The sequence below is a fragment of the Microcaecilia unicolor genome, chromosome 3 (assembly GCF_901765095.1).
Source record: "Microcaecilia unicolor chromosome 3, aMicUni1.1, whole genome shotgun sequence".
In the NCBI taxonomy this organism is placed as follows: domain Eukaryota; kingdom Metazoa; phylum Chordata; class Amphibia; order Gymnophiona; family Siphonopidae; genus Microcaecilia; species Microcaecilia unicolor.
Genome location: NC_044033.1, coordinates 156,020,836 through 156,048,793, shown reverse-complemented (window position 1 = coordinate 156,048,793; position 27,958 = coordinate 156,020,836). Strand labels below are relative to the sequence as shown.

The 27,958-nt window shown below is 42.7% G+C and overlaps 2 protein-coding genes across 2 annotated transcripts in view; one reads left to right on the top strand and one right to left on the bottom strand.

Moving 5' to 3' along the window:
- The window catches only part of MTR (5-methyltetrahydrofolate-homocysteine methyltransferase), a 345,546-nt gene extending 335,627 nt beyond the window's left edge, over positions 1-9,919 (bottom strand). The window contains 1 exon segment of the mRNA XM_030196515.1: positions 9,716-9,919. Within this exon segment, the coding sequence (XP_030052375.1) occupies positions 9,716-9,758 (43 nt within the window). The 5' untranslated portion in view covers positions 9,759-9,919.
- Positions 9,920-10,246: 327 nt separating this feature from the next.
- The window catches only part of YIPF4 (Yip1 domain family member 4), an 88,129-nt gene continuing 70,417 nt past the window's right edge, over positions 10,247-27,958 (top strand). The window contains 3 exon segments of the mRNA XM_030196514.1: positions 10,247-10,754; positions 17,067-17,120; positions 17,123-17,219. Coding sequence (XP_030052374.1) covers positions 10,664-10,754; positions 17,067-17,120; positions 17,123-17,219 — 242 coding nt within the window. The 5' untranslated portion in view covers positions 10,247-10,663.

The following is a 27,958-nucleotide window of genomic DNA, read 5'->3' as shown; positions in this document are numbered from 1 at the left end:
CTTTCTATGGTACAATCAAAGTGGTTTATATTATATGCAGTTAATTTTCTCTGTTCCTAGTGGGCTGTCAATCTAACCCCCTCCCCCTTTTACAAAGCCACGCTAGCAGCTGTTGGTGCGGTAATGCCGACACAGCCCATTCAAAGTGAATGGCCCACGTCGGCACTACTGCGTGGCAGTCACTAATACAGTTATGTAAAAGGGGGTGGGGGTAAGTTTTTGCACCTGGGACAATGGAGGCTTAAGAGATTTGCCCAGAGTCACAAGGAGCTGCAGTGGGAATCAAATCCAGTTCCACAGGTTCTCAGCCCACCGCACTAATCATTAGGCTACTCCTCCACTCTAAAATTATGAAAGAAGCATACATTTTATTTTTCTACTGCGTATTCAATAATGAATAAGAAAAATACGCATTTCCTATTTTGAGGCTGAGAGTAGTGAATGATCTGCACACGTCTCTGGTGTTCTTTATAAGTAAATATAGGTGTTTGGGGAAATAGCTAATGAAAATTTCCAAGTTATGGTACCTTCCCTTCTAGAGGAATCTAGTGTTTACTGGAAACATTTAACATCATTTGGGTCTTTTTTTCTACTAAGATTTTTTTTTTTAACTGTAGACAGATGTGTTGGGGGGAGGGGGGGAGATGCCTCAGTCAATCAGGACCTTAGTATGCAGACTTCAAAGTAGCTTTATTTATTAGTTACTACTACTATTAACATTTATATAGCGCTACCAGACTTCTGAGGAACTGAGTTCGATTCCATGTGACTCTGGGCAAGTCACTTAACCCTACAGTGCCCCATGTAAGCCGCATTGAGCCTGCCATGAGTGGGAAAGCACGGGGTACAAATGTAACAAAAAAAAAAAAAAACCACATTTATATAGCGCTACCAGACGCACGCAGCGCTGAACAATTGACATAGACAGTCCCTGCTCAAAGAGCTTACATTTAAATCCCACATTTTCCCACCTATTTGTAGGCTCAATGTGGCTTACATAGTACTGGAGAGGCGTTACAGACTCCGGTGTAAACAAATACAAACTAATGTTGTGGTAAGATAAAGTTCATGTGGCACAGCCACACTAGGGAATCGTACAATGGAAGAGTTGTGTTATGTCCATTACGTTCTTTAGTTTTGTCGTGTTGCAGAGATCAAGCATTTATGTTGGATCGGTAGGGTATGCCTCTTTAAACAGGTTAGTTTTTAGTGTTTTCTGGACGTTTAGGTGGTCCTTCGTAGTTTAAGGCTTTTGGTAATGCGTTAAACAGTTCTGTGCTTATGTAGGAAAAACTGGACACGCAAGTTGATTTGTATTTGAGTCCTTTGCAGCTTGGGTAGTGCAGATTTAGGTACATTGTGTTGATTTGGATGTGTTTCTAGTTGGTAGGTCGATCAAGTCTGTCATGTATCCCGGAGCTTCACAGCAAATAATTTTGAGAACCAGAGTGCAGATTTTGAAAGCGATGTGTTGATTGGAAGCCAGTGTAGTTTTTTGTGAAAGAGTTTTGCACTTTCAAATCATGTTTTTCCGAAGATAAGCCTAGCTGCCGTGTTTTGAGCGGTTTCTTTAAGGTTTGTTCTTTGCATCCCGCATAAATCCCATTGCAGTAGTCTACATGGCTTAGTACCATTGATTGTATCAGGTTGCGAAATGTTCCCCTCGGGAAGAATTGTTTCACGCATTTGAGTTTCCATACTGAGTGAAACATTTTCTTTCTTGTGGATATCACTTGGCTCTCTAGTGTCAAGTTGCAGTCCATTGTAACGCCGAGGATTTTCAGGCTGTCTGAGATAGGGAGGGTGTAATCTGGGGTGTTGATAATTGTGGTGTTATCCACGCTGTGTAGTGATGAGAGGATGAGACAGTGTGCTTTTTCTTTGTTTAGATTTAGTTGAAATGCTTTTGCCCAAGAGTCCATGATGTTCAAGCTGATCTTGATTTCGTTGGTGATCTGTCAGGAATAAATATTGCGGCATCCTCTGCATAAATGAAAGGGTTAAGGCCTTGGTTGGATAAGGACTTGGCTAGTGGGGTCATCATTAGGTTAAAGAGGATCGGTGATAGCGGTGATCCTTGTGGTACTCTGCAGTCTGCTTTCCATGGTGATATATTTGAGTTTGATTTTACTTGATATGTTCTTGTGGCTATGAAACCCTTGATCCAGCTAAGTATGTTTCCACCAATCCTGAACTTACCTAGTAATCGAGGCAGCCAGCGTTGAAGCGAAGGCAGCAGGGCTCAACTCGGTTCCTGCCTTCGTTCCATTCCTTCGCATCATGGCTCCGCCCTTGCCTGACGTATTTCCTGTTTGCGCAAGGGCGGAGCCATGATGCGAAGGAACGGAACGAAGGCAGGAACCAAGCTGAGCCCTGCTGCCTTTGCTTCAACGCTGGCTGCCTCGAGGGAAATAACATTTTTTTAAAGGCAGGGCGGCGGCGGCAGTGCAGAAAGGAAACCAGCAGGGCTACTATCGGGGAGCAGAGGCGAGTCGGCTCGCACGGACCAACAACCGGCTCGCAAGATGCCAGAAAATTTTACAAACGGCTCTTGCGAGCCGGTGCGAGCCGGCTCCAGCACACCACTGGATATACAGGCTAAGAGGAAAATAATACGTTACCTTATTACTTAATATTATGTTTGTTAGCCTTTACTTTTGTGCATTCAAGTGGACTAACATGGCAACCATATTTTACAGTTTTGTGTAAAAATTATAACCTATCAGCTTTTATGGAAGGTTTTAATCTGAGCTCTTTTTTTTCTGAATTTTAATGTAAATGTTTTTAAAGCTTTTATGTCACAGCCTCTAATCATTGCAGCAGGGTGAGACCTTGGGTATATTAAGAGTCAGCCAAAAATACAGATTAACTCTTATCACGTCGGACACTAGGAGCAAAGTACAATGGAGATTTTTAGTCTAGAAGGGTCTCAGCTAGTCTTTATATTGGTGAAGCAAGAGTTATGCAATGAGCCTAAGTCTGATGAAATTTATTTTGCTGCTGCAAGGAATGAAACACCAGTGCCCCTGGCTGCAAGTGTACATTGCTGCCAGTCTTTGTAATATTGAGCCCTTCATTAGGGCTTACCGCACGCCAATCCGGAACTATCTCCAGGCTACCACAGGAGTTCCCACACCTAGCGTGTGCCATTTCCGGTGCTATAAAAATGTGATCTATTTTTCTATCACCAGAACTTAAATGGCAGTAATCACTGCCCGGTTATTGCCGGGTTAGTGCAGGAGCCCTTACCGCCATCTCAATGGGTAGCGATAAGGGCTCGGTCGCCCCCAAAACGGCTGCACGGTAAGTGTTTCACTTACTACACAGCCATTTTTTTTTAGGAGACACCCCTTTACCCACTGCGGGTATTTATCACTGATATGTATTTAAGGGCCCTTTTACTATGCTGTGGTAAAAGGGCCCTTAAATACATATCAGTGATAAATACAATATCAACATGTCAGATTCTGTTCCCAAAATGTGATGATTTACAAGGCTGCTATGAAGTTGTTCATACCAACAAAGGTTTTCTTTTATTCCTTGCTGAAGATGAAGCTTTCCTAAGTAATTTTGTTGCCTATTTCTTAGGTATAGCATAGATTGCATTAAAAACAGAACAGGGGCTACTGAACAGAACCCAGATACCTGAATGTGCCTTGACGTATCAGAAATCATGTTACAAATGGCGCCCACAGATTTTCTGTCCCCAAAACAGGGAAGATAGGGTATCCTGATAGTGAGGTTGCAAAAGAGACCGTAGTAAATCAGGTGTCCCTAAATAAAACTCAGACAAAAGATTGCAAATTAATACTGTCAAGTACTAAGAATGATGTAAATAGGAGCAACAAACACAGTTTGAAATGTCTATATGCGAATGCCAGGAGCCCAAAAAATAAGATGGGAAAGTTAGAATATATTGCACTAAATGAAAAATTAGATATAATAAGCATCTCCGAGACCTGGTGGAAGGAGGATAACCAGTGGGACACTATCATACCGGGGTACAAATTATATTGTAGTGATAGGGTGGATCTAATTGGTGGAGGGGTAGCATTGTATATTAACGAGAGCCTTGAATCAAATAGATTGAAAATTCTGCAGGAAACAAAACACTTCTTGGAATCACTATGGATTGAAATTCCATGTGTAAAGGGGAAAATGATAATGATAGGAGTGTACTACCGTCCGCCTTGCCAGGATGAACAGACGGATGCACAAATGTTAAAGAAAATTAGGGACGCAAACAAACTGGGCAACACAATAATAATGGGTGATTTCAATTACCCCGACATAAACTGAGTAAATGTAACATCATGGCATGCTAGGGAGATAAAATTCCTTGATTAAATCAAGGACTGCTTTATGGAGCAGCTGATACATGAGCCAACGAGAGAAGGAAAAATTCTAGACCTAGTCCTTAGTGGAGCACATGATCTGGTGCGGGAGGTAATGGTGCTGGAGCCCCTTGATAACTGTGATCATAATATGATCGGATTTGATATTAGCTTTGAAGTATACATAGGAAATCAAATACATTAGAGTTTTAACTTTAAAAAAAGGAGACTATGATAAAATGACAAAAACTGTGATTTAAAAAAAAAAAAAAACTTAGAGGAGCGACTGCGAGGGTCAAAAATTTACATCAGGCGTGGATGCTGTTCAAAAACACCATCCTGGAAGCCCAGGCCAAATATATTCCGCGTATTAAAAAAAGGAGGACGGAAGACCAAACGACAGCCGGCGTGGTTAAAAAAAAGTGAGGTGAAGGAAGCTATTAGAGCTAAAAGAAAATCCTTCAAAAAAATGGAAGGAACTGACTGAAAATAATAAGAAACAGCATAAGGAATGTCAAGTCAAATGCAAAGCGCTGATAAGGAAAGCTAAGAGGGACTTCGAAAAAAAGATTGCATTGGAGGCAAAAACACATAGTAAAATTGTTTTTTTAGGTATATTAAAAGCAGGAAGCTGGCAAAAGAATCGGTTGGACCGCTAGATGACTGAGGAGTAAAAGGGGCGATCAGGGAAGACAAAGCCGTAGCAGAAAGATTAAAATGAATTCTTTGCTTCGGTCTTCACCGAGGAAGATTTGGGTGGGATACTGGTGCCGGCCTCACCCAGGAGTATCAGGATCTTCCGTGGGCCATCTTTATTGGCAGTCAAGCGAGCTAAAAGCTTGCCAGCCTTAATACCATGTCAATAAAGCATATACTTATAGTATACTTGAGACTTCAAGGCATGCTGATGGATAAGTTCATTTAAGGCTGTTTGAAGACCTAATACCTGTTGCTTATTGGCTACAGTTGGCCCCTGCCCAAAACGTTTCCTAACCATGGGTAATTGATCTCCTAAACAAACTTTGTCAATCTCTAGTCTTTTTGACATAGGAAGTAATAATCTCCCCCCACAGAACCATTCGCTGCCTCCCAATACAGTACGGGAGATGTGATGTGTTCATGATTATTCACTTTGTAGTCCCTCCAGCACTAAAGTAGTCTCTCCTGGAAGCGAGAATCATAGTATAAAGTTAGCGGAAAAACCCAGAATTTGCAGGGCATAGAGGCTGGATTGGGACTCCAGTCCAACCACACCCAAGCATGGTCTGAAATAACATATGGGCCAATCTCCACTAGGATCAAAGAGCCAAACAGTTCTTGAGAAAGAAAAAGATAATCAATACGAGATTGTGAAGAGTGCGCAAAAGAAAAGTGAGAGTAATCTCTCTCCATGGGGGTGCAAGAGTCTCAATGAGATTTAGATGTTCAGATAAATGGGGAAGACTTTTATAAGTAGCTGCCCGATCAGAAGTAGAGCAAGAGGACCTATCTAACGTAGAGTCCCAAACTGTATACAAATCCCCCCCCCCCAAACAAAAAGCGGCAGGTGTTGGTACAGCAACAAAAGATGTGTCACTGTCTTTAAAAAAATCTACAGTCACAATAGTTAGAAACATTTTCCTATGCAATGTATATGCCCCTATCAGCCACTCGAGCCTTACACAAAACATATCGTCCCTCCAAGTCAGCAAAAAGTGTCTGGACTTGAGCTAAGCCTTTTCAAAATAAGATGGCCACCCCTCCTTTCTTCCCTTGGGCGTGTGCAGCCACCATATCCCCCACCCATCACGTTTTAAGTTTAGCATGTTCAGACGCGCTAAAATTAGTTTCCTGCAGGATGCTAAAGGTGTTACAATATTTTGTTATCTTTTGAGATTAATACTCCATGTCACTATATCCACCTTATATCAGCATTAATACTTATACCAGCCAATGATAAAATCTGTCCAGTATCACAGAAGGGGAACTGTCCCAGCCACCACCTCCCCCACCCCCATCACTCTTCTTAGCTCTAACAGAAATAGCTACATTTTGAACCTGAATACAATACCATCTGTGGCACCTCAAGCAAATCAGCAACAAAATCACCCTACTTTTTCAAACAAACCCATCCCAACCCTCCCTTCCTCCATCCACCCCCCCAAATTAAACAGACCCCTACCAATCTGCCTTAGAGCTCCCCCCTACCAATCTGCCTAGAGCTCCCAAAAGAAGAGCCATCTGAGCAGTGGTAAAAGATTGCCCTATTGCGCTACCTCCTAGCTAACATAAATCCGGTGTGTAGCTTATAGAGAAAGGACCATCCGGGGGGGGGGGGGGGGGGGAACATACAAGTAGGGTAAATCTAAAGTAGAACCATGGTAATGATCGACACTGGGTAGCAACCAGCAAGAATGCCCTAAGTGAGCCTTTACAACATACAGCAATGTCCCCAGTCTGAGCACCCCCCTGGGGGAAAAAAAAGCCACACACACAGAATCCATTTGACAGAGCAATAAGACTCCCCAGTCCAGTAAATAGTCAACAATCTTCAGGATCTCTCCCCCCCCCCCCCTAAAAAACAAACACAAAAAAACCCACACACACATAGCTCAATCCATATTTCTCTGTGTTCACAAAGTAGCAGGGAGCTACACCGCAGTAAGGTAACTAACCAACATGACATGCATTTATTGCCACACCTGCAGACAAGTTATCATGCTCAGCAAAAAGGGCAAACCAGTCAGAGTTTCAAACTGAAGCATCAAGCAACACAACAGCGTCAAAGCTGAGTAAAGAACAAGGAACAAATAAACCTCTCAAAATGAGTCAAAGGCATAAAGGGAAACAACAACCGGCACAGCAATGCCAAGTTGAGTGAAGAGCAAATAATTCATCTCAGGGACCAACCAGACAGTGAAGTCTCAACTCCAACTGATGTAAATAGGTAGATTTTGCCTGGTCAGCCCTGCAGAGACACTGAAGTGCCTTCCCCTGCTGCTATGTACTCTAGGAGACCCTGCACCTCTGCCACTGTGTCATAAAACTGGGTAGAGCCATTATAGGTGATCCGGAGCTTGGCGGGGTAGAGCAGCGCAAAACAGTTAAAATAATTTAGAATAGGAGTGAAGGCTTTGCGTTGGGATGCAACTGTAGAAATCCTGATGAAAGAGGACTCATTTGTTCTCATAGGACAGCGTCTTTCCAGAACGTATAGCTTGTAATATGGCACTTTGGTGATATTGAAGCTACTGAATTTTGCCCACTATTCTGAGTCTGGCAGATGTAGCGGTCGGATGCTGGCCCAAATAGTGTGTTCTCTACCCACAATGGCCCATAACACTCCAATACTGCAATTCTAGTTGCAGCCATCACTCTAGAAAACAATTAAGTTCACTGTCTCTGATGGATTCAGAGAGTCCCACCAGTCTGAAATTATTTCTTCTAGACCTAGTTTCAAGGTCTTCCACTTTTTCTTCCAAGGCTGACAACTGTTTAAGGAAATGCGCTTCAGTATCCTCCACGGCGGTAGCACGATATTCCACCTCTCCAGTACGTGCTTGAAAAGAAGCAAGGTCTAAGCTTAGGTTCCCCACTTGTGTTTGCAAATGTTCTAGTTTCATGTCAGTGTGGCTAAGTCACTTGTCTAGCAGGAGTTCCATTGTGGATGTCATCTCCGCAGTTATCTCTGTGACCCATACTGACAAGATGGTGTGCTCCGCCGGGCTGGGTGGCGCTGCCATTTTGTCCTAAGGCGCCTTCCCCCGGTCTCAGTTCGCAGTGCCTTCACTGTCATTATCTTGCACGCAATAATTTTCATGGGGTGCAGAAGCATTCAGCCATTGTTCAGATGCAAAAATGAAACACTTTGGGGAGCCCAAGTACAATTACACTTGAGATTTTGTGGCAGAGCAGCAGGAGAAGAGCTATTCAACCTTGTCTCATGGCCAAGGCATCACGTGATTCCCCCTCCCCCCAAAATGGTATTTTTAAACAATGTCTATGCCTGATTTAAAGTCCTAACCTTTGCAGCTGAGTCTTTTAGGGTTTTTTTTTAACAATTTGCCTAATTTTATCATAGTTACCCTTTTCAATATTAAATGCTGATTTCCTTAGTGACTGCACTCCAGTTATTAAGTCAAATTTGATCATGTTATGATTAGCGTTTCCTAGCGTACTCAACACCATTAATCTCTATCCATGATGATTCCACATTGCTGTTTCATGCAGAATTTTTATTTTGTTTGGCTCAATTCCCTCTTTAACATACAGCTCAACCCCTCCTCCAATTTGATCCACCCTATCATCATGGTCAAATAATTTATACTTGTTGTAAGTGTCCCTTTGATTGTCCTCCTTCCTTCAGGTCTCTGAGATACCTATAATAATATCTACCTCTTCATTTAGTGCTGTATACTCTAATTCTCCTATCTTATTATTTTAGGCTTCTAGCATTTGTATACAGACACTTCAAAGTGTGTTTTTGTATTGCATCTATTAGCTGCTTAGAAGTTAACAGGGATAAGTTGCAACCTTTGCTCTGTTCTGCCCTTAAACACTTCTTTCTTTCACCTTTGTTGAAACCTCTCTACTGGGATTCCTTGAGTGTCCTGTTTTAATAAGATCCTTCAAGGATACCTCACTCCATGCCATACACTCCTGAGCAATGGATTCCCTCCCCCCCCCCCCCCCCCCCACACTTCTAATTTAAAAGCTGTTCTAGACTAGTGGGAGAGGGTACCAACTAATATGTTGCAGGGAGGGTTAGAAACCCTAGCACCAGTCCCAATGTCCATTTGTACACCCCCTTGCATTTACACCTATGTCACTCACGTATGCCATTACAGAATAGTCTTGTTAGCAATTACACAAAGGAGCATACAATTAATCTACACAAGTCGAATTATTCTGTGAATTTATGAAACCAGGGCACTGGTTACAGAATTGTCCTTTAAACGTATTAAGGTAATGAAATATGCCGTATCACCTGACATTTTGTTTTATTATTAACTATTATTTCAGATTGGCTGCACTAGCAAGCTGCTAACGTGCTTTTCCAGCTTCCTATGTCTCTCCTGATGAGCAAAGGCTCCTATTCTATACTTATTTATATTCGATTCCCGCATAAGCTAAGCATTCTGGACTTTCATATTGCCCGCGGTCAATTCAGTGAAACTCTTTTTAAAAAAATGTCGTCGGTCCCCCCTTAAAGTGACGATAGCGGGGGGGGGGGGGGGTGGATCTGGCTATCACCTTGCTACACCATACAATCCCCTCTTTTCAGGAAGAAAGCGAGAGGGACTCAAGTTCGACCTATTTTTTTCTCAGGGCGCGTTCTGACAGCAAAGTGCAGGCAGTGCCTGCTCAATGACGTCACACACAGCAACTAAGCAGTGCTTTACCTGCTCCTGGTAGCTGGCACCGCTGAAGGATGATGGGTGACATGTTAGTTTCCACGGGGACTTCCAGATGCGAGAAGAGACGAATAGCGATGGGTCACCAGCAGCAACACGTGTAACCGTCTACGGCTCAGCTTCTCGCTCAGTGGACAGTCGGCGAACCACGAGCAAAAACCGCATGCCCAAGTGCCAGTGCGCATGCGCCAACTAAAGTACAGCCCTATGGTAGTCGTAATGCTGCTGCTCTTATATCTGGGCGGCCGCGGAAGGGGCGTTTATTAACCCCCTGATAGCTACAGGACCTAGGCAGACAAAGTACAATGTTAGTGTATATATTCTTCTTAAAAGATAATATGGAATAATTAGGACATGAAATACATCAATTACCATACAGTTTAGGGGGAAAGTCCACAAAAGAAGAGCCCGGAAACAACCAATCGGTGATATTCACCTAGAAAACCTATCAGAACACAGCTTACAGCGAACCAATGGCAACAAAAGACCTAAGCAATAGACCAAGGCGGTTATATGTCTCCTTGCTAGTGACAATAAAAAGAAACCCATAGCCAGTAACAATCTCCGAAAAAAAAAAAAAAGGGTTGAAGCCATCATCAACCGATTAAAAACGTTGCAAGGCAGCCAATGGAAAGACAATTGCTACCTGTTGTCGTTCCGAGGCCGGAAAGGTGTCAGGTTACCTGCGGGGGAGTGGGAGAGTGATGTCACAGGGCCTCGCCAGTCACGTCACGTCACTTGCGTTTCTGGCTAACGATCTGGTCGCTGAAGTGTTGTTGTGATTTACAGTTCCTGTGAAACTAATTCTAGTGTGGTGTTATCGTCCTCTCTCCTGTCTCCTCTCTCTTTTACCAACAAACTCCCCTCGCCCGCCACGTCTTCAACGTTCCGCTTCTCTGTCTCCTGCTGTCGCTGTTCCCGCGGTGGCTGAAGATCATGCAGACCGCAGCCCCGCAGCTCTACGTCCCCGGCGGAGGAGGTGGTGGTGGTGGTGACTTCACTTTCGTGTCTTCCGCAGATGCTGAAGGTAAGAGGTGGACGGGCGGGCTTGGGGATTCTCTCTTGGCTGTGGGGCCTGCAGATCTTCCCTTGTTTTCCTTCCTGTTTAGGTTTTAGCTTTACTTGTTATATTGCCTATCAGAGTGATGTATAAGTGGTTAATAAGAGCTTAAAATAGGTTATGAATGCATAATATAGGTGTTCTGCTCCCAGCAGCCTTAGTGTAGTCCTAAAATGGACTTAATGCCTTTATTGTTATTCTCACTTCTAAGGATTTTCACTGCTGTAGTCACTAACTGCAAAGATATGTTACCAATGCATTGTGTGTAATGTAATCTCACATGTACCACAGCTACTACAAGTTTGTTACTAGTGTCAGCGGAGCATGGTTCCTTTGTTTACCTACTGTCATTTCCTGATTAGTCCTACTGCTTTTGTCCTGATGGGTCAGCTAGGATATGACCTTTCTCGCCAGTTGAGGACTGCCTTCTATCACCACCTCTGCTACCTGGTCTCAAGTTCTGTTGCTATTGTTCCTTCTGTCTCTCCCCAGGGGGGCGTGGGTACCTTTCTGGGCCTCTGTGGCCTATGAGCTCTGACACCATCTTGCTTGGATGCACATGTTCCTGCTCCCCTGAAGAGAATTTGTCTTTTTACCAAGTTCATTTTCTCTCAAGATATTGCATGAATCTGCATCCCATCTCTAAACCACCTTCATTAACCTATCAGCTCTCCCACCTCTGCCATAAAGCTTCTTTCTCTTCAAATTAACCTTCTCCATCCTCCATTACATCTCTCACAACTATGAAGTCTCTTGCCTCGGGGCAGTAACTTCTGAGAATCTACGAACAGTTAGTAATTTGGCAATATTTATTCAAAAGTAAATTTCAGGAAAAGAGACTTCTAGTGTTTGTTGCCATGCCAAGGTTATACTATCAGGTTATTTTAGTACACATCTGCTTTAAGAGGATATTACACTTTAAGAGACCAGAAACAATAGAATAGATAAGAACTAACCGCATCAAATTAAGAAGAGCATTATTTCTGTTTTCATTTGCAAGAGGAAAGGTTCAGCAAGCTTGGAGGTGCAGTAGAAAGAGGAACCGTTCACCCTCTGCCCCCCATATGACAATTGGTCAGAATTTATATATCTAAAAACAGTTGATAAACCTGCTCATCTCGGGGGGGGGGGGGCATCTCACAGCAGAACACAATTTCCTTCTGTGGCTGTGGGAGAAAAGTTTCTGTTGTGTGTGGTTATAATGGTTAACGCAGTGACTTTCAAATTGTTTTATCTCGTGGCACACTTACAAGGTGCAGAAATTACCAAGACACACCAGTGGAATCTAACCCATACCAGCAGGTCCCCATTAAGATTTGTTCCATCCCCACAAGTAATCTCCATCCCCACCAGTGCCTGAACCCTTCAGAAGTACTTATAGTTATGCTACTGAAATACATTAGAGCAACAATATACCTGCTACTAGGAAACTGGAACAAGATGGACTGTTAAAGATTCCTACACAGACACCATATGCCAGCAAAATCCTTCTCCTTAGTTACAGATACAGAACATGACTCGCTTAGTATAAAATACGGAACCATAAAAACAGAGATACCAGACTCTGCATGTCGTGCAACACCAGAGAATAGAAAGAAATGCTTATCCTGTACAGTGCAAAATAACACTGGCAGATTTTGAATGGCCCATCCAGTTTGACCGGCAAGGTATTTACTCACTGTGCTGCTCCCCAGTATCTCTCCACACTCGTCCTTCCCTACACCCCTTCCCGTGCACTCCGCTCCATGGATAAATCCTTCTTATCTGTTCCCTTCTCCACTACTGCCAACTCCAGACTTCGCGCCTTCTGTCTCGCTGCACCCTACGCCTGGAATAAACTTCCTGAGTCCCTACGTCTTGCCCCATCCTTGGCCACCTTTAAATCTAGACTGAAAGCCCACCTCTTTAACATTGCTTTTGACTCGTAGCCACTTGTAACCACTCGCCTCCACCTACCCTCCTCTCTTCCTTCCCGTACACATTAATTGATTTGATTACTTTATTTTTTGTCTATTAGATTGTAAGCTCTTTGAGCAGGGACTGTCTTTCTTCTATGTTTGTGCAGCGCTGCGTACGCCTTGTAGCGCTATAGAAATGCTAAATAGTAGTAGTAGTAGTAGTACAGTGCAAAATAACACTGGCAGATTCAATTTCTCAAAATTGACATAATTGAATCACTAAAAAAGATCATTTTTCATACCTTTTGTCTGGAGATTTTATTTTTCTAATCATCTTGTTCCCAGTCTCTGTTTTGCTTCCCTTTATCTGTGAGTTTAGCTCTGTTTTCAGGACCTCCTGCCCATTTGCTGTTTTTCTCTCCTCCTTTCTTCATTTCCTGCCCTACATCCATCTTTAGCCCTGATCTTTACATTCAACTTTCTTCCGTTTTATGTTTTCCTTCTCAAATGTAGTTTTCTGTTCCATCAATGTGCAGCATTCCCCCTCATTCTTTCCTCTTCCGGCCATATGGACCTTCTTGCCCCCACCCCTTAAGGTCTGGCATTCCTTCCTACCTCCCACTGCTCCCTGCGGGCCTACAGATTTGCAGCATTGGCTGGCAGTGATTACATCTAGCTCACTCTGGCTGGCCTGAAGCTTTCCCTCTGATACATAGTAACATAGTAGATGACGGCAGAAAAAGACCTGCACGGTCCATCCAGTCTGCCCAACAAGATAACTCATATGTGCTACATTTTGTGTATACCCTACTTTGATTTGTACCTGTGCTCTTCAGGGCACAGACCGTATAAGTCTGCCCAGCACTATCCCCGCCTCCCAACTACCGGCTCTGGCACAGACCGTATAAGTCTGCCCAGCACTATCCCTGCCTCCCACCACCGGCTCTGGCACAGGCCGTATAAGTCTGCCCAGCACTATCCCTGCCTCCCACCACCGGCTCTGGCACAGACCATATAAGTCTTCCCAGCACTATCCCTGCCTCCCAACCACCAGTCCCGCCTCCCACCACCGGCTCTGGCATAGACCATATAAGTCTGCCCAGCACTATCCCCGCCTCCCAACCACCAGCGCTGCCTCCCGATCTCGACTAAGCTCCTGAGGATCCATTCCTTCTGCACAGGATTCCTTTATGCTTATCCCACGCATGTTAGAATCCGTTACCGTTTTCATTTCCACCACCTTCTGCGGGAGGGCATTCCAAGCATCCACTACTCCCTCCGTGAAAAAATACTTCCTGACATTTTTCTTGAGTCTGCCCCCCTTCAATCTCATTTCATGTCCTCTCGTTCTACCTCCTTCACATCTCCTGAAAAGGTTTGTTTGCGGATTAATACCTTTCAAATATTTGAACGCCTGTATCATATCACCCCTGTGAATCTGGATTTTCAGAAGGCGTTTGACAAAGTACCTCATGAAAGACTCTAGAGGAAATTGGAGAGTCATGGGATAGGAGGTAGTGTTCTATTGTTGATTAAAAACTGGTTAAAAGATTTATTTATTTAGTACATTTATATCCCACATATTCCCAACATAGCAGGCTCTATGTGGCTATCAGCAGTTAAAGAAATAACAACATACTAATTCAGGGTGGAACAGAGAATAGGGATCAACATGGGGGGGAGGGAAACAAATGAGGGACGGCAGGCAGTTAAGTAACAGTGGAGTAGGCTCTGTCACAGAGATAAGTCTTGAGAAATTTCTTATACAGATTTATAAATGATCTAGAGATGAGAGTAACTAGTGAGGTAATTACATTTCCTGATGACACAAAGTTATTCAAAGTTGTTAAATCACAAGAAGATTGTGAAAAATTACAAGAGGACCTTAATGAGACTGGGCAATTGCAATGGCAGTTGATTTTTAATGTGAGCAAGTGCAAAGTGATGCATGTGGGAAAGAGGAACCCAAACCATAGTTACATGATTCGAGGTTCCACATTAGGAGTTGCCGCCCAAGAAAAGGATCTAGGTGTCCTCTTTGATGTTACGTTGAAACTGTCTGCTCACTGTGTTGCGGCGGCTAAGAAAGCAAATAGAATGTTAGGTATTATTAGGAAAGGAATGGAAAACAAAAATGAGGATATTATAATGCCTTTGTATCGCTCCATGATGCGACTGCACCTCGAATACTGTGTGCAATTCTGCTCACCGCATCTCAAAAAGATATAGTGGAATTAGAAAGGTACAGAGAAGGGTGACGAAATGATAGAGGATGGGACGACTTCCCAATGAGGAAAGCTGAAGCGTCTAGGGCTCTTCAGCTGGAGAAGAGACGGCTGAGGGAGATACGATAGAGGTCTATAAAATAATGAGTGGAATGGAACGGGTAGGTGTGAATTGCTTCTCTTTCCAAAAATACTAGGACCAGGGAGCACTCAATGAAGCTACAAAGTAGTAAATTTAAAACAAATTTGAGGAAAATGTTTCTTCACTCAACGTGTAATTTAAACTCTGGAATTCATTGCCAGAGAATGTGGTAAAAGTAGTTAGGTTAGCGGGGTTTAAAAAAGGTTTGGATAGCTTCTTAAATGAAAAGTCCATAAGCCATTATTAAGATGGATATGGGGAAAATCCGCTGCTTATTTCTAGGTTACCTCTCAATTTGTAATGGCACTGTTCTACTTCCAATGTGTGAACACACTTCTATCGAACCAGTAGAACAATTATGCTTGAGTCTTCTATGTGGCGTTTATTTTAAGCAGGGAAGTCTAAGTCACCGGGCGTCGGCTGGAACTCTTACATGCCCCTCTTACGCGACAGTTGTAATCATAGACTTTCCCTAACACCTTCCTCTTTTTCAGTATTTTCGCTGTGTAATTCAATAATTATCAGGTGACCACAGAAATTAGACTATTCTGAGTGCTGTGAACTAGGAGCTTTTCATTCACAACCAACTTGTCTGACTAGGCTGTAATACAGTTTGTAAAAACTTTTAACTTAGCTTTTTCTTAGCTTGGTTCTCGGTAGTGCTCCGGTCTACATGTCGGACCTTATTGACCTACCACCCAGGAACACTAAAAGATCTTCGCGCACATTCCTAAATCTTCACTTCCCTAGCTGCAAAGGACTAAAATATAAATTAATACATGCATCCAGTTTTTCCTACATAGGAATGCAGCTTTGGAATGCATTGCCACTTGATGTGAAAATAATAAGCGACCTAATCAACTTTCGGAAATCACTGAAGACTTATCTCTTCAATAGAACATACCACAATGACCCATCACCTGAACTTTAGTACATTACAACTTTAACTGTCATTTTATTATTGATCCTGTTATAACTAATGCTTTATCTCATTTGTTACAAATATTCTTCTGTAATTATTAATTGTATCTTCACTCTGCTATGGCAATAACCAGAGCAGAATATTGTAAGGCCACATTGAGCCTGAAATTGGTGGGAAAATGTGGGATACAAATGCTACAAATGTTTTTATTTTGAATTGCATTAAGACTTTTTATTTTTGCTTTGGAGTCTTTCCTCCACCTATTTTGGACTGTGCTATATGCAGGATTATATACATTTGTGTTAAATTAAAGTTATTGTCCATATGCCTAGCATTGTTTTCACCCTATGAGTCATATAATATGAATATTATTATTGAGAATTTTTTTTATTCAAATAAAAATCCTAACCATATAGAGCCTTTATCTTATTCAAAGCTGTACATTATGGCAATAATTTTATTTATTTATTTGTTGCATTTGTATCCCACATTTTCCCACATATTGATTGGCTCAATGTGGCTTATTATTATAAATAATAATTATATTTATTTGAACTTTTCATATCTTGACAGGGTATTGTAGTTCATGCTTTGAATTTGTGAATGTATTGTGGAAACCTGTGTGGTAAAGCTTGCATTCTTACTATTTTCATTTTTATATAATTAATTTTAACGATGATATTTCTAATACTTTTATTATATTGTTTGTAGACCTCTGATGAAGGTTTTTCTGAAACTTGGCCAGTTGGGTCCCATTTCTATTAAAGTTTACCTTTGGATAAACTTTGCTGTGGTTCTCCTTCCTAGGATCACTGCTGCTGTTTGGTTGTCTGTTAATTTTTCACCAGCCAGTTGTATACCTAAGCTTCCCTCTACATGTTCATATTCTTGTTTTATTCTACCTACTTTATGTAAATGGCTTAGAATTTTCAGATTTGCACAGTATTAAATAAAGATAGGGTACAAAGTATACAACTTAAGTTAGTATTTTCACAACACCATATATATCGCTAGCATCATGACTTAACACAGTATTTCAGATTGTGTTCTATATGCTGAGACTTTTTTTTTCCTTTTCTTTCCTGTCTGAAGATCTGAGTGGTTCCATTGTGCCCCTGATGTTCAAGCTAAACCTTGGTGGCGAGTTTCCAAAGAATCCACAGCAACTACGTTTCTCAGACAGAGAGGCTATGGCTGGCTTTTGGAGGTGGAAGAAAATGATCCAGAAGATAACAAGCCTCTCTTGTATGTGAAAATAGAGAATTTCCTTTTTAGTTTTTTTTCTCTTTTTTTTTCTTATATTTGATTATTCAAAAACTCCAGGGTAAGGTGTTAGTCTGTTGTACTTGACCTTGATATCTAATGAATGCTGCCACATTCTGTTATGTTTATTCTAGAGCATGGCTTGCTCTCCTCTCCTCAGCTTTTCCTTTATCCTCTCTGCTTATGTCTTCTTTTCTCATTTCCTTTTATCACCATGTTCTTGAAATGCCATTCAATGTTTCTAGTTTGGTTTCCTGTTTGGGCCAGGCCCTGTAAATGGGACATGCTCTCTCCCCACCTTCTTCCTGGTCCCTATGACACAGGCTGCTTTGGGCCACAGCAGTGGAACTGCTTCTGGTAATCTTGCTTCCTCTACCTACCTTTAACCTGACCACTTCTTTTCCCACCTCAGATTAGTCCTGCTTTTATTCTCCAAATCCCCGTCAGCTCATGTTTCATCCCTTAGCATCACTAATTGGGCAAGCAGAAGAAGGAAAGTGGTAGTACATTGAGCTTTATAATCCATTTTTGTAAGATGGGGCCTCACTAGTACATAGAATGGTATAAGAAACTGTGCGATGTAGACACAGAGGAACACTAATATTCGCACACTCAAAATCACACAAGACACAGCGAAGATGACAAAAAATGTCCTTGATAATGCTCGATAAGTCCAGATTTATTGTGTAACATGAAAGACTTGACACGGCCATGTTTGGCCAACCAGCCTGCCTCAGGAGTCTTTGCAGTGCTATGGGAAAACCCCCCTCCTTTGGTGGGAAGGAGAAGAAAAACCGCTATAATTTTTCTCACAAATGTTCAAAAATAGGCTGTGCAGAATCGACAGCAAAGCGTCACCTTTGCACGGCGACAATACGATTAAGGTATCGTCTTTTTTTTATTATTATTTATGAATTTTAATTGTACATTCACATAATAAACATAAATGCATTAGCAATGTCTGCACTAAATAAAAAAAAAAAGAATAAAATAGTTCTACAGAAATTATCCATCAACTTTGTCCACAAATGTTTGTATCCAGATAACAGGAAAAAGAAAGAACAAAGGAAAATACATCTTAATCAGTGGAGCAGTGGAAGGCAAACAAACACGCACAACCAAAATACAGCATAGTTTAACTAGTGGATGCAACTAAGGGAACATCACTAACACCTTCTTTAGAATGAATAAATTCCTGCAGTTCTTTGGGCCAAAAAAAAACTTAATCAAGTTTAGAGACATTAACATCTGCAGGGAAATTTTAACACAAATACTCCACCTAGGTTGCGAACTTTTGTTTTAAGGCCAAGATTCTGTCCTCCTTTTTGGCGTCTCCCTAGCTAGATCAGGGAAAACTTGGACTTCAGATCCCAAAAAAACAGCATTTATGTGACGGAAATAAGAACGAAAAATATTATTTCTGTCTGGCTCTGTGGCAAAAGTCACCAGAAGAGTAGTCCCGTTCCGTTATAACTTCTAAAGAACTTTCCAAAAACTCATTCAAGTTAAATCAGGTTGAGGTTGCTCAGGTGAAGGTCTTGAAATTCCCATTATATATTGGCTCTAACTATGGGCGGAGAGCCTCAGCCAGAATACCCAATATTTCACAAACATATTTTTCAACATATCCAATGCTGGAATAAGAGGTGATTTAGGAAAATTTAGAAATCTCAAGTTATTCCTTCTTCCTTGATTTTCTAAGTATTCAAGCTTACAAGCTTGAATATCTCTTTCCCTGATGACTGTTAAGGCAAAGTTCTGTACTTGTTTAACTTCACATTTTAATGAATCAGTTTTATTTACTTGCACTTCAATTTTACCAGACAGAGACTGATAAGTTTGTTTTAACTCCAAAACCTCTCCCTTAAAGGAGTTAGTAACTTGAGAAGGGAAGAGTTCAAACCTTGAATTGCATCCCACTGTGATTCCATTGTCAACACAGCTGGTCTCGTCAAACCTCCATTCCCTCTGGAAGCATGGCCCTGGGTAAGAAAAGAGGAAGGCTGAGTAGCCTGCCTATTTCCTCTGAGGAAGGCGACCAACTGCTTTCCCTAACATACTGGATCCTAGGAGGCCGGAATCTAGGGCGACCACCCCTATGGGCGGACTTAGGCCACCCTGAAGGAGCCCTTCACTCCTTTCCCTGTCCATTTCCCACTCCATGTCCTCGTACTCTTCACAATAAATGTCTAAATGTTAATCACAGTTGACACCATTGTATACAACCAGCATAGATTTTCCGTATGTCTTAAAGATAATGATGAACATTGGCTACTGTTAAGTTTTGGAGCTTTCTTTTGTCACGTTTGTTATCACCACAATATGCAACCTGGAGTAATGTTCAGCTCGAGTCAGTTCAGTGGTTTCAGTAGTATTACTTGTGGCTTGTTTACATTACATATATCTTATGTCTCTTCATTAACTCTAAATACACAAAGTGTGTATTATTTTTCTATACATTTTTTAAGGATTTGAGTTCAGCTCGATCTGTATTCAGCCACTAGCTCAATTTAAATACAGATAACAGCAGGAGAACTGATTTTAGACAATTTTAATTGGATGTTGAGTGGCATATTTTTTAATATTAAAGATTTTGATTTTATTCCATTCACATCGTGATTGGTGCAAGATAATTACTGTCACTGTTTAGTCATAAGCATTTATCTTATTTATCATTCTCTGTATATGTAATTTTTGTAAAACAATCATTTTTAATTAGACAATTTTACACACTGCTATCTATTGTTTGACTTATATTTGGACCTTTTAAATTTGAATGATTTAATACCAACCTCACCTTCTAAATATATTTTGGTGTTCTATTGGTGTGCACATCAAGTTGTTAAATATGCATGATGGTACACTGATGGTTCACGAACATCTAAGATTGTTTTATGTCCAAAAATATTTTTATTCCTTTGTTTAATTATGATTAATTTTGTTTATATTTACTATAGACCCCTGATACAGGCGCTTCACACAGAAACACGGCCTGTGTTGGGTCAATAGTAAAAGTTTCATATACAGGACATATAAAGTGTTAAAACGTTTTGTGCCACTTGTAAAGGCCCCTGGAATTTCTTCTTTTGTGGTTTGGATTTTGTTTTTATGCTTTGAATCCCTCTCTTCATTGCTGCTTTCCCAAATGAAAGCACGCACATGCTCTCTTGCTGCCAAAATTGTTTGGCAGGGATCTTAATAGGCAGTTGTGCAAATAGATCGTTATCCTTAAGGCAGCCACCCTACCCCACCAGGACAACTACAATGTGTTCCCCAGGTCTAGATCCTGTTGCTCTTGCTTTGTGAGTGTATCATAGTTAATCCGACATAAATCTTCCAGTGAGTTCAAGGTAAATGTCCCTAAATACCGAAACCCTTTAGAGGTCACTTTAAACGGAAAGGAAGAAAAAATCAGAAGGAGCCACATTGAAGAATAATGTTTCCATCTTCTCTATATTAGTTTTGAAACCCGAAACCTCCCCAGAGTAGTCTAACTGTGTCAACAAATTAGGCAAAGCATGCTGAGGATCAGCCTTAAATATGAGAGTATCATCCGCATGTAGTAAAATTTTGTCCATGAACCATAATGGGGGCTGTCTGAGACAACTGCCGAATACACGCTGCAAAGGGCTTGTATGGTAATGACAAATAAAAGTGGAGACATGGGGCACCCCTGACAAGTTTGTCTTTCAAAGGAAAATTCTTCCGATTGAACCCCATTGACTAAGATGACACTATGAGGTGAGCCTTATAGAGAGCGGACCCTGGTCCCATAGGTGCATCTCAAACCCATACTATCCATCATGGTGATTTATGTTTAAATCTTTTTTTATTGGCTGAAAATTATTAGAAACATAGCAGAACACTGATCCAGAAGTGTTATTAAACAATCAACCAATAGATCTACAATTAGCCAAGAATTTTCTTTATCTCCCACCCACCCCAACTCCCGTCACTCATTTTACAGTATGTTGTGATTATATTCTTTAAACCAACTACCTGTCAAATTCAAATCACCACTCTCCAATCGAGCAAACTAATACATGAACGTACTATCCTTGTGTTACTACTAAACAGTTTTACCCCAAACCCCGCATTCTCCTCATGTACCCACCCCTGCTACCCGGGAGTCTGTTCGAAGTTCAACTTTTTTGGAGTGACTGCTCGCTAGCCAATTACATATTTAGAATACGGGCTCTGCCCCGTGGAGGTTTGGTCTGCCAGAAGGGTGTCCATATTCGGTAGAAGTCCTTTTCTGTGAATCTTGTGTCATGCTTGAGATCAGCCATTCGTTTCTCAAATTTCATGTATTCCAACATATAGCCTCGCCATTGCTGTACAGTAGGTGCCTTATTTGTAATCCACTCTCTGAGGATTAGCTTTTTCGCTATCATTGTAGCTCTATTGATGAAACCCTTGAATCCTGCAGGAACAGGGTGGATCACTGCCGCTCGCCCAAACAGTAGCTGTGGGTCTCTCCTCCATGTCGCCTGCCACATGTCTGATACAGTGAATAAGATTAATTTCCAAAAGCGCTGGATCAGCGGGCACATCCAGAACATGTGTCCTAGCGTCCCTCCTGGCTCTTCGCATTTGGGGCACTCCCCATCCGGGGAAACCCCCATATGCAACGCTCGCCTCGGGGAGATATAAGTCTGCAGTGCAAATTTGTACTCCATTTCACAGTATGTAACCATCTGATGTCCTCTGGATCGAAAAAATGTAGTCCTTGAGGAGGTGGTGTGACACTGGTTGCCAAGTCTTTGCTCCAAGCTTGGGCCAGAGTCTGAAAGTCTAGCTCCTCAATCATGTCTCTGAGGTGTCTGTGGTGCATTTTGAGCAACACCTTATTCTGTGACTGAAACGAATAAGCAGATGATATCTCTTCTTGCACATCTTCAGTAAGGCATTCCCAAGGCAAACTACTTATGTAATGACGTAGTTGCATGTAGTAGAAATAGTCTCCCCTGCGCAAGGAAAACTGCCTTTGAAGTTCTTCAAATGGCTTTATCTGCCCCTCGTCTGTCAAAACCTGAGAGATATACACTAGTTCGTTCTGTTGCCAGCGTCTAAAAGCTTGATGCAAGAGGCCTGGGCAGCAAGTGTTCATTGCCGCAGATTGCCAAGAAGGGCATGACTCTTCCTGAAAACTTATGGTACCTGCAAACCCACTGCCACCCCGCCCTAGCTGTGGGGAGTATAGCTGATTGTTTTAGTGTGCTTGGGACATGTCCCCTTCCACTATGTAGTAAACTGCTAAAATGCACCCCCTGCATTAATGATATTTCCAGCTCCATGTCTGAGAAATCAGATGTCGATCTGTACCAGTCTGATATGTGGCGCATTCCACTAGCCACCGTGAGATGTCGAATGTTTAAAAGTCCCAAGCCCCCGAGCTCTCTGGGTATTTGTAAAGTCGATATTGCAATACGTGGTTTTCTTCCTCTCCATAAAAATCTTTGCAAATGTTTATTTAGTGTTTTTTCATCCTCCGGTCTAAGAAACATTGGCACCGTCTGAAATATATATAGCCACTTCGGCACTATCATCATATTGTAGATTGCAATACGACCCATGAGTGACAGGGGGTATTTTTCCCACAGTCTCAGCTTTAATGTTGTGGTTTCCAGCAATGGTTCGACATTCTCCTGGTATAGCCTAGACATGTCTTGTGTGATTCGTGTGCCTAAGTACTTAATCGTATCCCCAGCCCACGTTAATGGGAAGTCATTTTCTTCTGTTCTATATCTGTCTGGATATATTTTCATAGCTAAGGATTTCCGGGTATTTAAAGTGAATTCCGAGAGACTCCCATAGTCCTGCTTCACCTCTAACACCTTGGTCAGGGAGCTGTGGGGCTGTGTAGTAATGATCATTAAATCATTGGCGAAAGCCAGGGCTTTCACCACCTTTTCTCCCATCTGCACCCCAGAAATTGCCTCTGTGTTTTTAACCATTCTCAGCAGCGGTTCTAGCGAGAGTATGAACAGTGCTGGGGAAAGTGGACATCCCTGTCTTGTACCCTGTGATACCTTAAAAGGAGTAGCCCTAATTCCATTCACTAACACCGATGCCCTGGGATCTGCATACAGTGCCTCTATAGCCCTATAGAACCATCCGTTAAATCCCATGTATCTCAAGACTGCGAAGAGGTATTCCCATCCCACCTGGTCGAATGCCTTTTCAGTGTCGAGGGAGTAGAGGGTAGTTGGGGTCTTATTTAACTGCCCTGTGGCCATTGCTATTAATAGGCGACGGACGTTTTTTGCTGCTTGTCTAGATTTTATAAAGCCTACCTGCTCCTCACCCACCACCCTCGGTAAGATCTGGATTATACGGTTTGCTAAGACCTTGGCTAGGATTTTCACATACCCTGTTTCCCCGAAAGTAAGACATCCCCCGAAAATAAGACCTAGTAGAGGTTTTCCTGAATTGGTAGATACAAGGCCTCCCCCGAAAATAAGACCTAGCAAATTTTTGTTTGAAAGCGGGGCTGCTGCCCCCCCCCCCCCCCCACCCAAGGTCGCCGGGCCCCCCCTCCACCCACCCTCCGTCGCTCCCGGAACTAACCTTAAACGCCTCCTTTCACCTTCGCAGCAGCAGGGCAGACCTCTCCTTCCTTCCGTGCCCCGCCCTCACGAACGTTACATCAGGCGAGGGCGGGACACGGAAGGAAGGAGTAGCCTGCCCTGCTGTTGCTTGCTGCGAAGGTGAAAGGAGGCGTTTAAGGTTAGTTCCGGGAACGACGGAGAGCAGGCGGGCCAACCCCGAGCCAACCCTGATGTTTCCCCGAAAAATAAGACAGCCCCTGAAAATAAGACCTAGCGCATTTTGGGAGGCAAAAATTAATATAAGACAGTGTCTTATTTTCGGGGAAACACGGTATATGTTTAAGAGGGATATTGGTCTATAAGAGTCTGGTTGGTTGGGCGTCCCGGTTTCAGAATCAATGTAATCAAAGCTACATTTGCGTGTTGCGGGAATTGTCCTTTCTTAATTACATGTTCATAATAATCGCATATCACGGGGTAAAAAGAACTGGGTTACATCTTATAAAATTCCCCTGAATATCCATCTGGACCTGGGGCTGAACCAGTTGACAGAGATATAATTACAGTTTGAATCTCCTTCGCGTTCAAGGCCTCTGTCAAGTCTGCCTGCTCTTCCTCGGTCAATTTAGGAAGGCCTGCCTTTTCTAGGAAACTCTGAACTGTTACTTCTTCTGGTGTCTGGGAGGGCCTGTATAAGCTGGAGAAAAATTTATTGAGAATCTCTGCTATTTTCTCACTTTTGTTTTGTAGTTTTCCTGTCTCATCCTTGAGAGTGACTATGTGTCGACGCGGCCCCCACGCTTTTATCAGTCTCGCTAGCATTGCTCCTGATTTGTTACCAAACCTATGTAGTTTAAATTTCCCCCACTCTAAGGCCCTAGTGCTACGATCATGCAGCAAAGAGTTTAGGGTCACTTGTATTGCTCTTAACTGCTCTTTCTTTTCGGATGTCAGGTTTTTGACATATTGGGATTTAGCTTTCCGTAAACTCTGCTCTAACCTCTATTTTGCGTTAGACTGTTTTTTATTTGCATGTACAAAGGCTATTATCTCGCCTCGTAAGACTGCTTTCGCTGCGTCCCAGAACAACCCGGGCTGGCCTTTATGTTCCTTGTTATTATGGGTGTAATCTTTCCATTTTTGTCTTATATAGTTCTGAAATTCTCTATCCCGGTTGAGATATGCGGGAAACCGCCAACCTCTTTGTTGTTGATAAAATAGTGGCGCTTCCACATCAATCCACACTATTGAGTTGTCTGAAATTTCCTCTGGGCCTATCTCAGACTTGATCACCCATGGGAAGGCCGATTGGGCTACTAAAATATAATCTATTCTGGATAGGGTCCCATGCGCTCTAGATATATGCGTGTAGTCACGTACTCCCGGGTGCAAACAATGCCAAGAGTCCACTAGGTTGAGTGAGCGTTGGAAAAAGGACAAGGCATGTGCTCTCGGGCCTCCCCTATGGGCTATTCTGGGATTTGAGCAGTCCCAGGTAGGGTCTGCTACTAAATTGAAGTCGCCCAGCACTAGCAATGGAAAAGATTGGTAGAGTGAGCAGAGTTGTACTAACTTTGCATAGACTTTGGCATCATATATATTGGGACCGTAGAGCCATAGTATAAGGAGTTCTCTCTGCTGTATCCACAGTTTTACTAGTACATAACGGCACTGCGTGTCTGCAGTTATTAATTCTGATTTGGTTGTTAGGCCTTTCCTTATCAACACCGCTACTCCGTTTCTCCGATCCCCAGATGACGCCGCGTGTACTTCTCCCACCCGCTGTCTCTTTAACTTCATATGTTCTGCCATTGTCAACTTAGTCTCCTGGAGACAACCAATATCTACCATGTGTCTTTTGAGAGCAGCTAAGATTTTTGTTCTCTTTACTGGAGTCGCTAGCCCTCCTACATTCCATGTAGCGTAGCGTGTAGTCTTAATGGTTATACAGTTGTATGCATATAAGCTAGGCTACACTCTGTATTTTTGTACCTCGGGTGTCCAGCCTCACCCAAGGATCTCCGTGTTATGCATTCTGTTCTTGCTGTAGGGTTCGCCTGTGGTTTGCTGTGTGTGTGTGATCGGGGTACCGGCCCTAATATCAAATTCCACTCCTGTTTCATGCCCTTGACTCCCTGCTTCCTAACCCATCCCCCCCTCTCTCCCTCTTCTTCCATCCCCCCTGCCCGATCCCTCCCCTCTCCCAATATTCCATCCTAATCTCTCTAACTACTCGTGAAGGATAAAACTAATAGAGATCAATGACATGTAGCCTCCCCCTCCCCCCGCCGCTTTTCCTGCCCTGTGTTGTGCAGTTTAATGCAGCACCTTCGTTTGTATGGCCCTTCCACCGAGGCTCTCTTCCAAGACTGTATTGTTTGGTTTGCCCCTGATCTTCATTTAGGATGTCTGATTATCTGCAACTTTCAGACTTAGGGTTTCTGTGAGCCACTCTTGCGCTTCTTTCGCTGTTTTAAAGACAAACCATTTGTCCTGGTGATGTATTCTCATTGTTGAGGGGTATACCAGCATAAATCTGTGGTTCGCGTCTGCCAGCGCTTTACATATCGGTCCATAGGCTCGCCGCTTCTCTTGCAGTGAGGCTGAGAAATCTTGAAAGATTTTGATTGGGACACCGTCAAATGTCAATGAATCACGCTTCAGTCTCGCCCTCTAAGTCTTTCTACTTTGTGTATAACATTATGTACCTTTAGCATGACTACTCTGAGTATCGCGTACCTTCTGACTTCCGACCTACCAATGGGCTCGCTCAAGGCATAGAGGCCCCACACTGTCTGAAAATGCCAATTCCTTCTGTGGCCATTCTTCCAGGACGCTGGGCAGTAAATGGTCTGGTGTGCTCTCAGGAATGCCAACTTATTCGCAAATTGTCCCTTCTCGACCTATTCTCCAGGTCGTCAAGCTGCAGTGTCTGCTTTTGGACTAGGGCTCTTAGCTCTTTCAATTGCGCTGCCGCGCCCCAGCTCCATCATCCTCAAACGCTGAGACCTGCGCTCTAATTCTCCGGTGCGTGGTGTTGTGCCTTCTAGTAGGGTCTCCACTGAAGTAAGTTGATTTGATAATTGCTGTAATTGGGGGTCCAGGCGATTGCACAGCATCGGTTAATTGCTGCAGCTGAGGTGTCATGAATCGTGTTGCAAGCTTCTCTCGTGTGGGGCTCGCCGCCATCTTTGTCTCCGGCAGCGCGGGGCCTTTCCAATTCTTTTTTTGCGCTTTTCGCTGGCATATTGGGTCGAAGCGAGCTGACAAGTGGTCCATACACTCGCTTACCGTTCCCTCTCCGATTTTGCTAGTTACTGTTCGGGTTGACGATGTTTATCAGCAGCGGAGAGGAGCGAGGCCTAAGAGAAGAGCTTTTTCACCAGGGCTGTGGAGTCGGAGTCGGCAGCAATTTTGGGTACGTTGAGTCGGAGTTGGAGTCGGCAAAAATGTACCGACTCCGACTCCTCATACATTTGAATAAAGTACTTCTCTGTTGTGAATAAAGCTTAGTACCTAGTTGTTTCACTAGTGTGAAGTCCAGCTGAACTATTTTGCTGGAGAGCTTCCCTCTGCTCAGTCTCCCTTTGCATTTACTGACCTGTTGTAGAGCCCCTCCTCTCTGACCCACAGTGAACTTAAGCTCAAGAGAAGATCTTCAGCACACACAGATAAGGCAGCAGAGAGACTCCACTCAACTTCCTCTCTCTCTGCAAGAAGAGCTTTATATTTTAGTGGAAGTGGCACACAATTCACAATGGCAAAAAGAATGTCAGGAAACATGACAAAGTCTGCTGTTTATGAACACTTTACAATATCAAACAGATGGGAAACATTATGTATGTCAGTGTGTATAGAAGATGATGATGGTGAAAAAGCATGTGATGCAAAATTAGCAGTTTCAGTGGTTATGAAAAAAATGCACCTACAAGAGCATCAAATTTAAAAAGACACTTGCAGTGTTTCCATCCTAAAGTGTTAGAAGCTGTGAATGAGAAAGATAGCATGAAAACATTCCATCTACTTCAGGGTCAATAAAAGATCAGAAATTACTGGAGGCAGACACAACTATCAAGATTTTTTACAGCTGACAAAGTTACTATAACCGTGCCACCAGAAAAATTCAAAAACCACATCATTGAAATGGCAGTAAAGAATAGTATACCACTA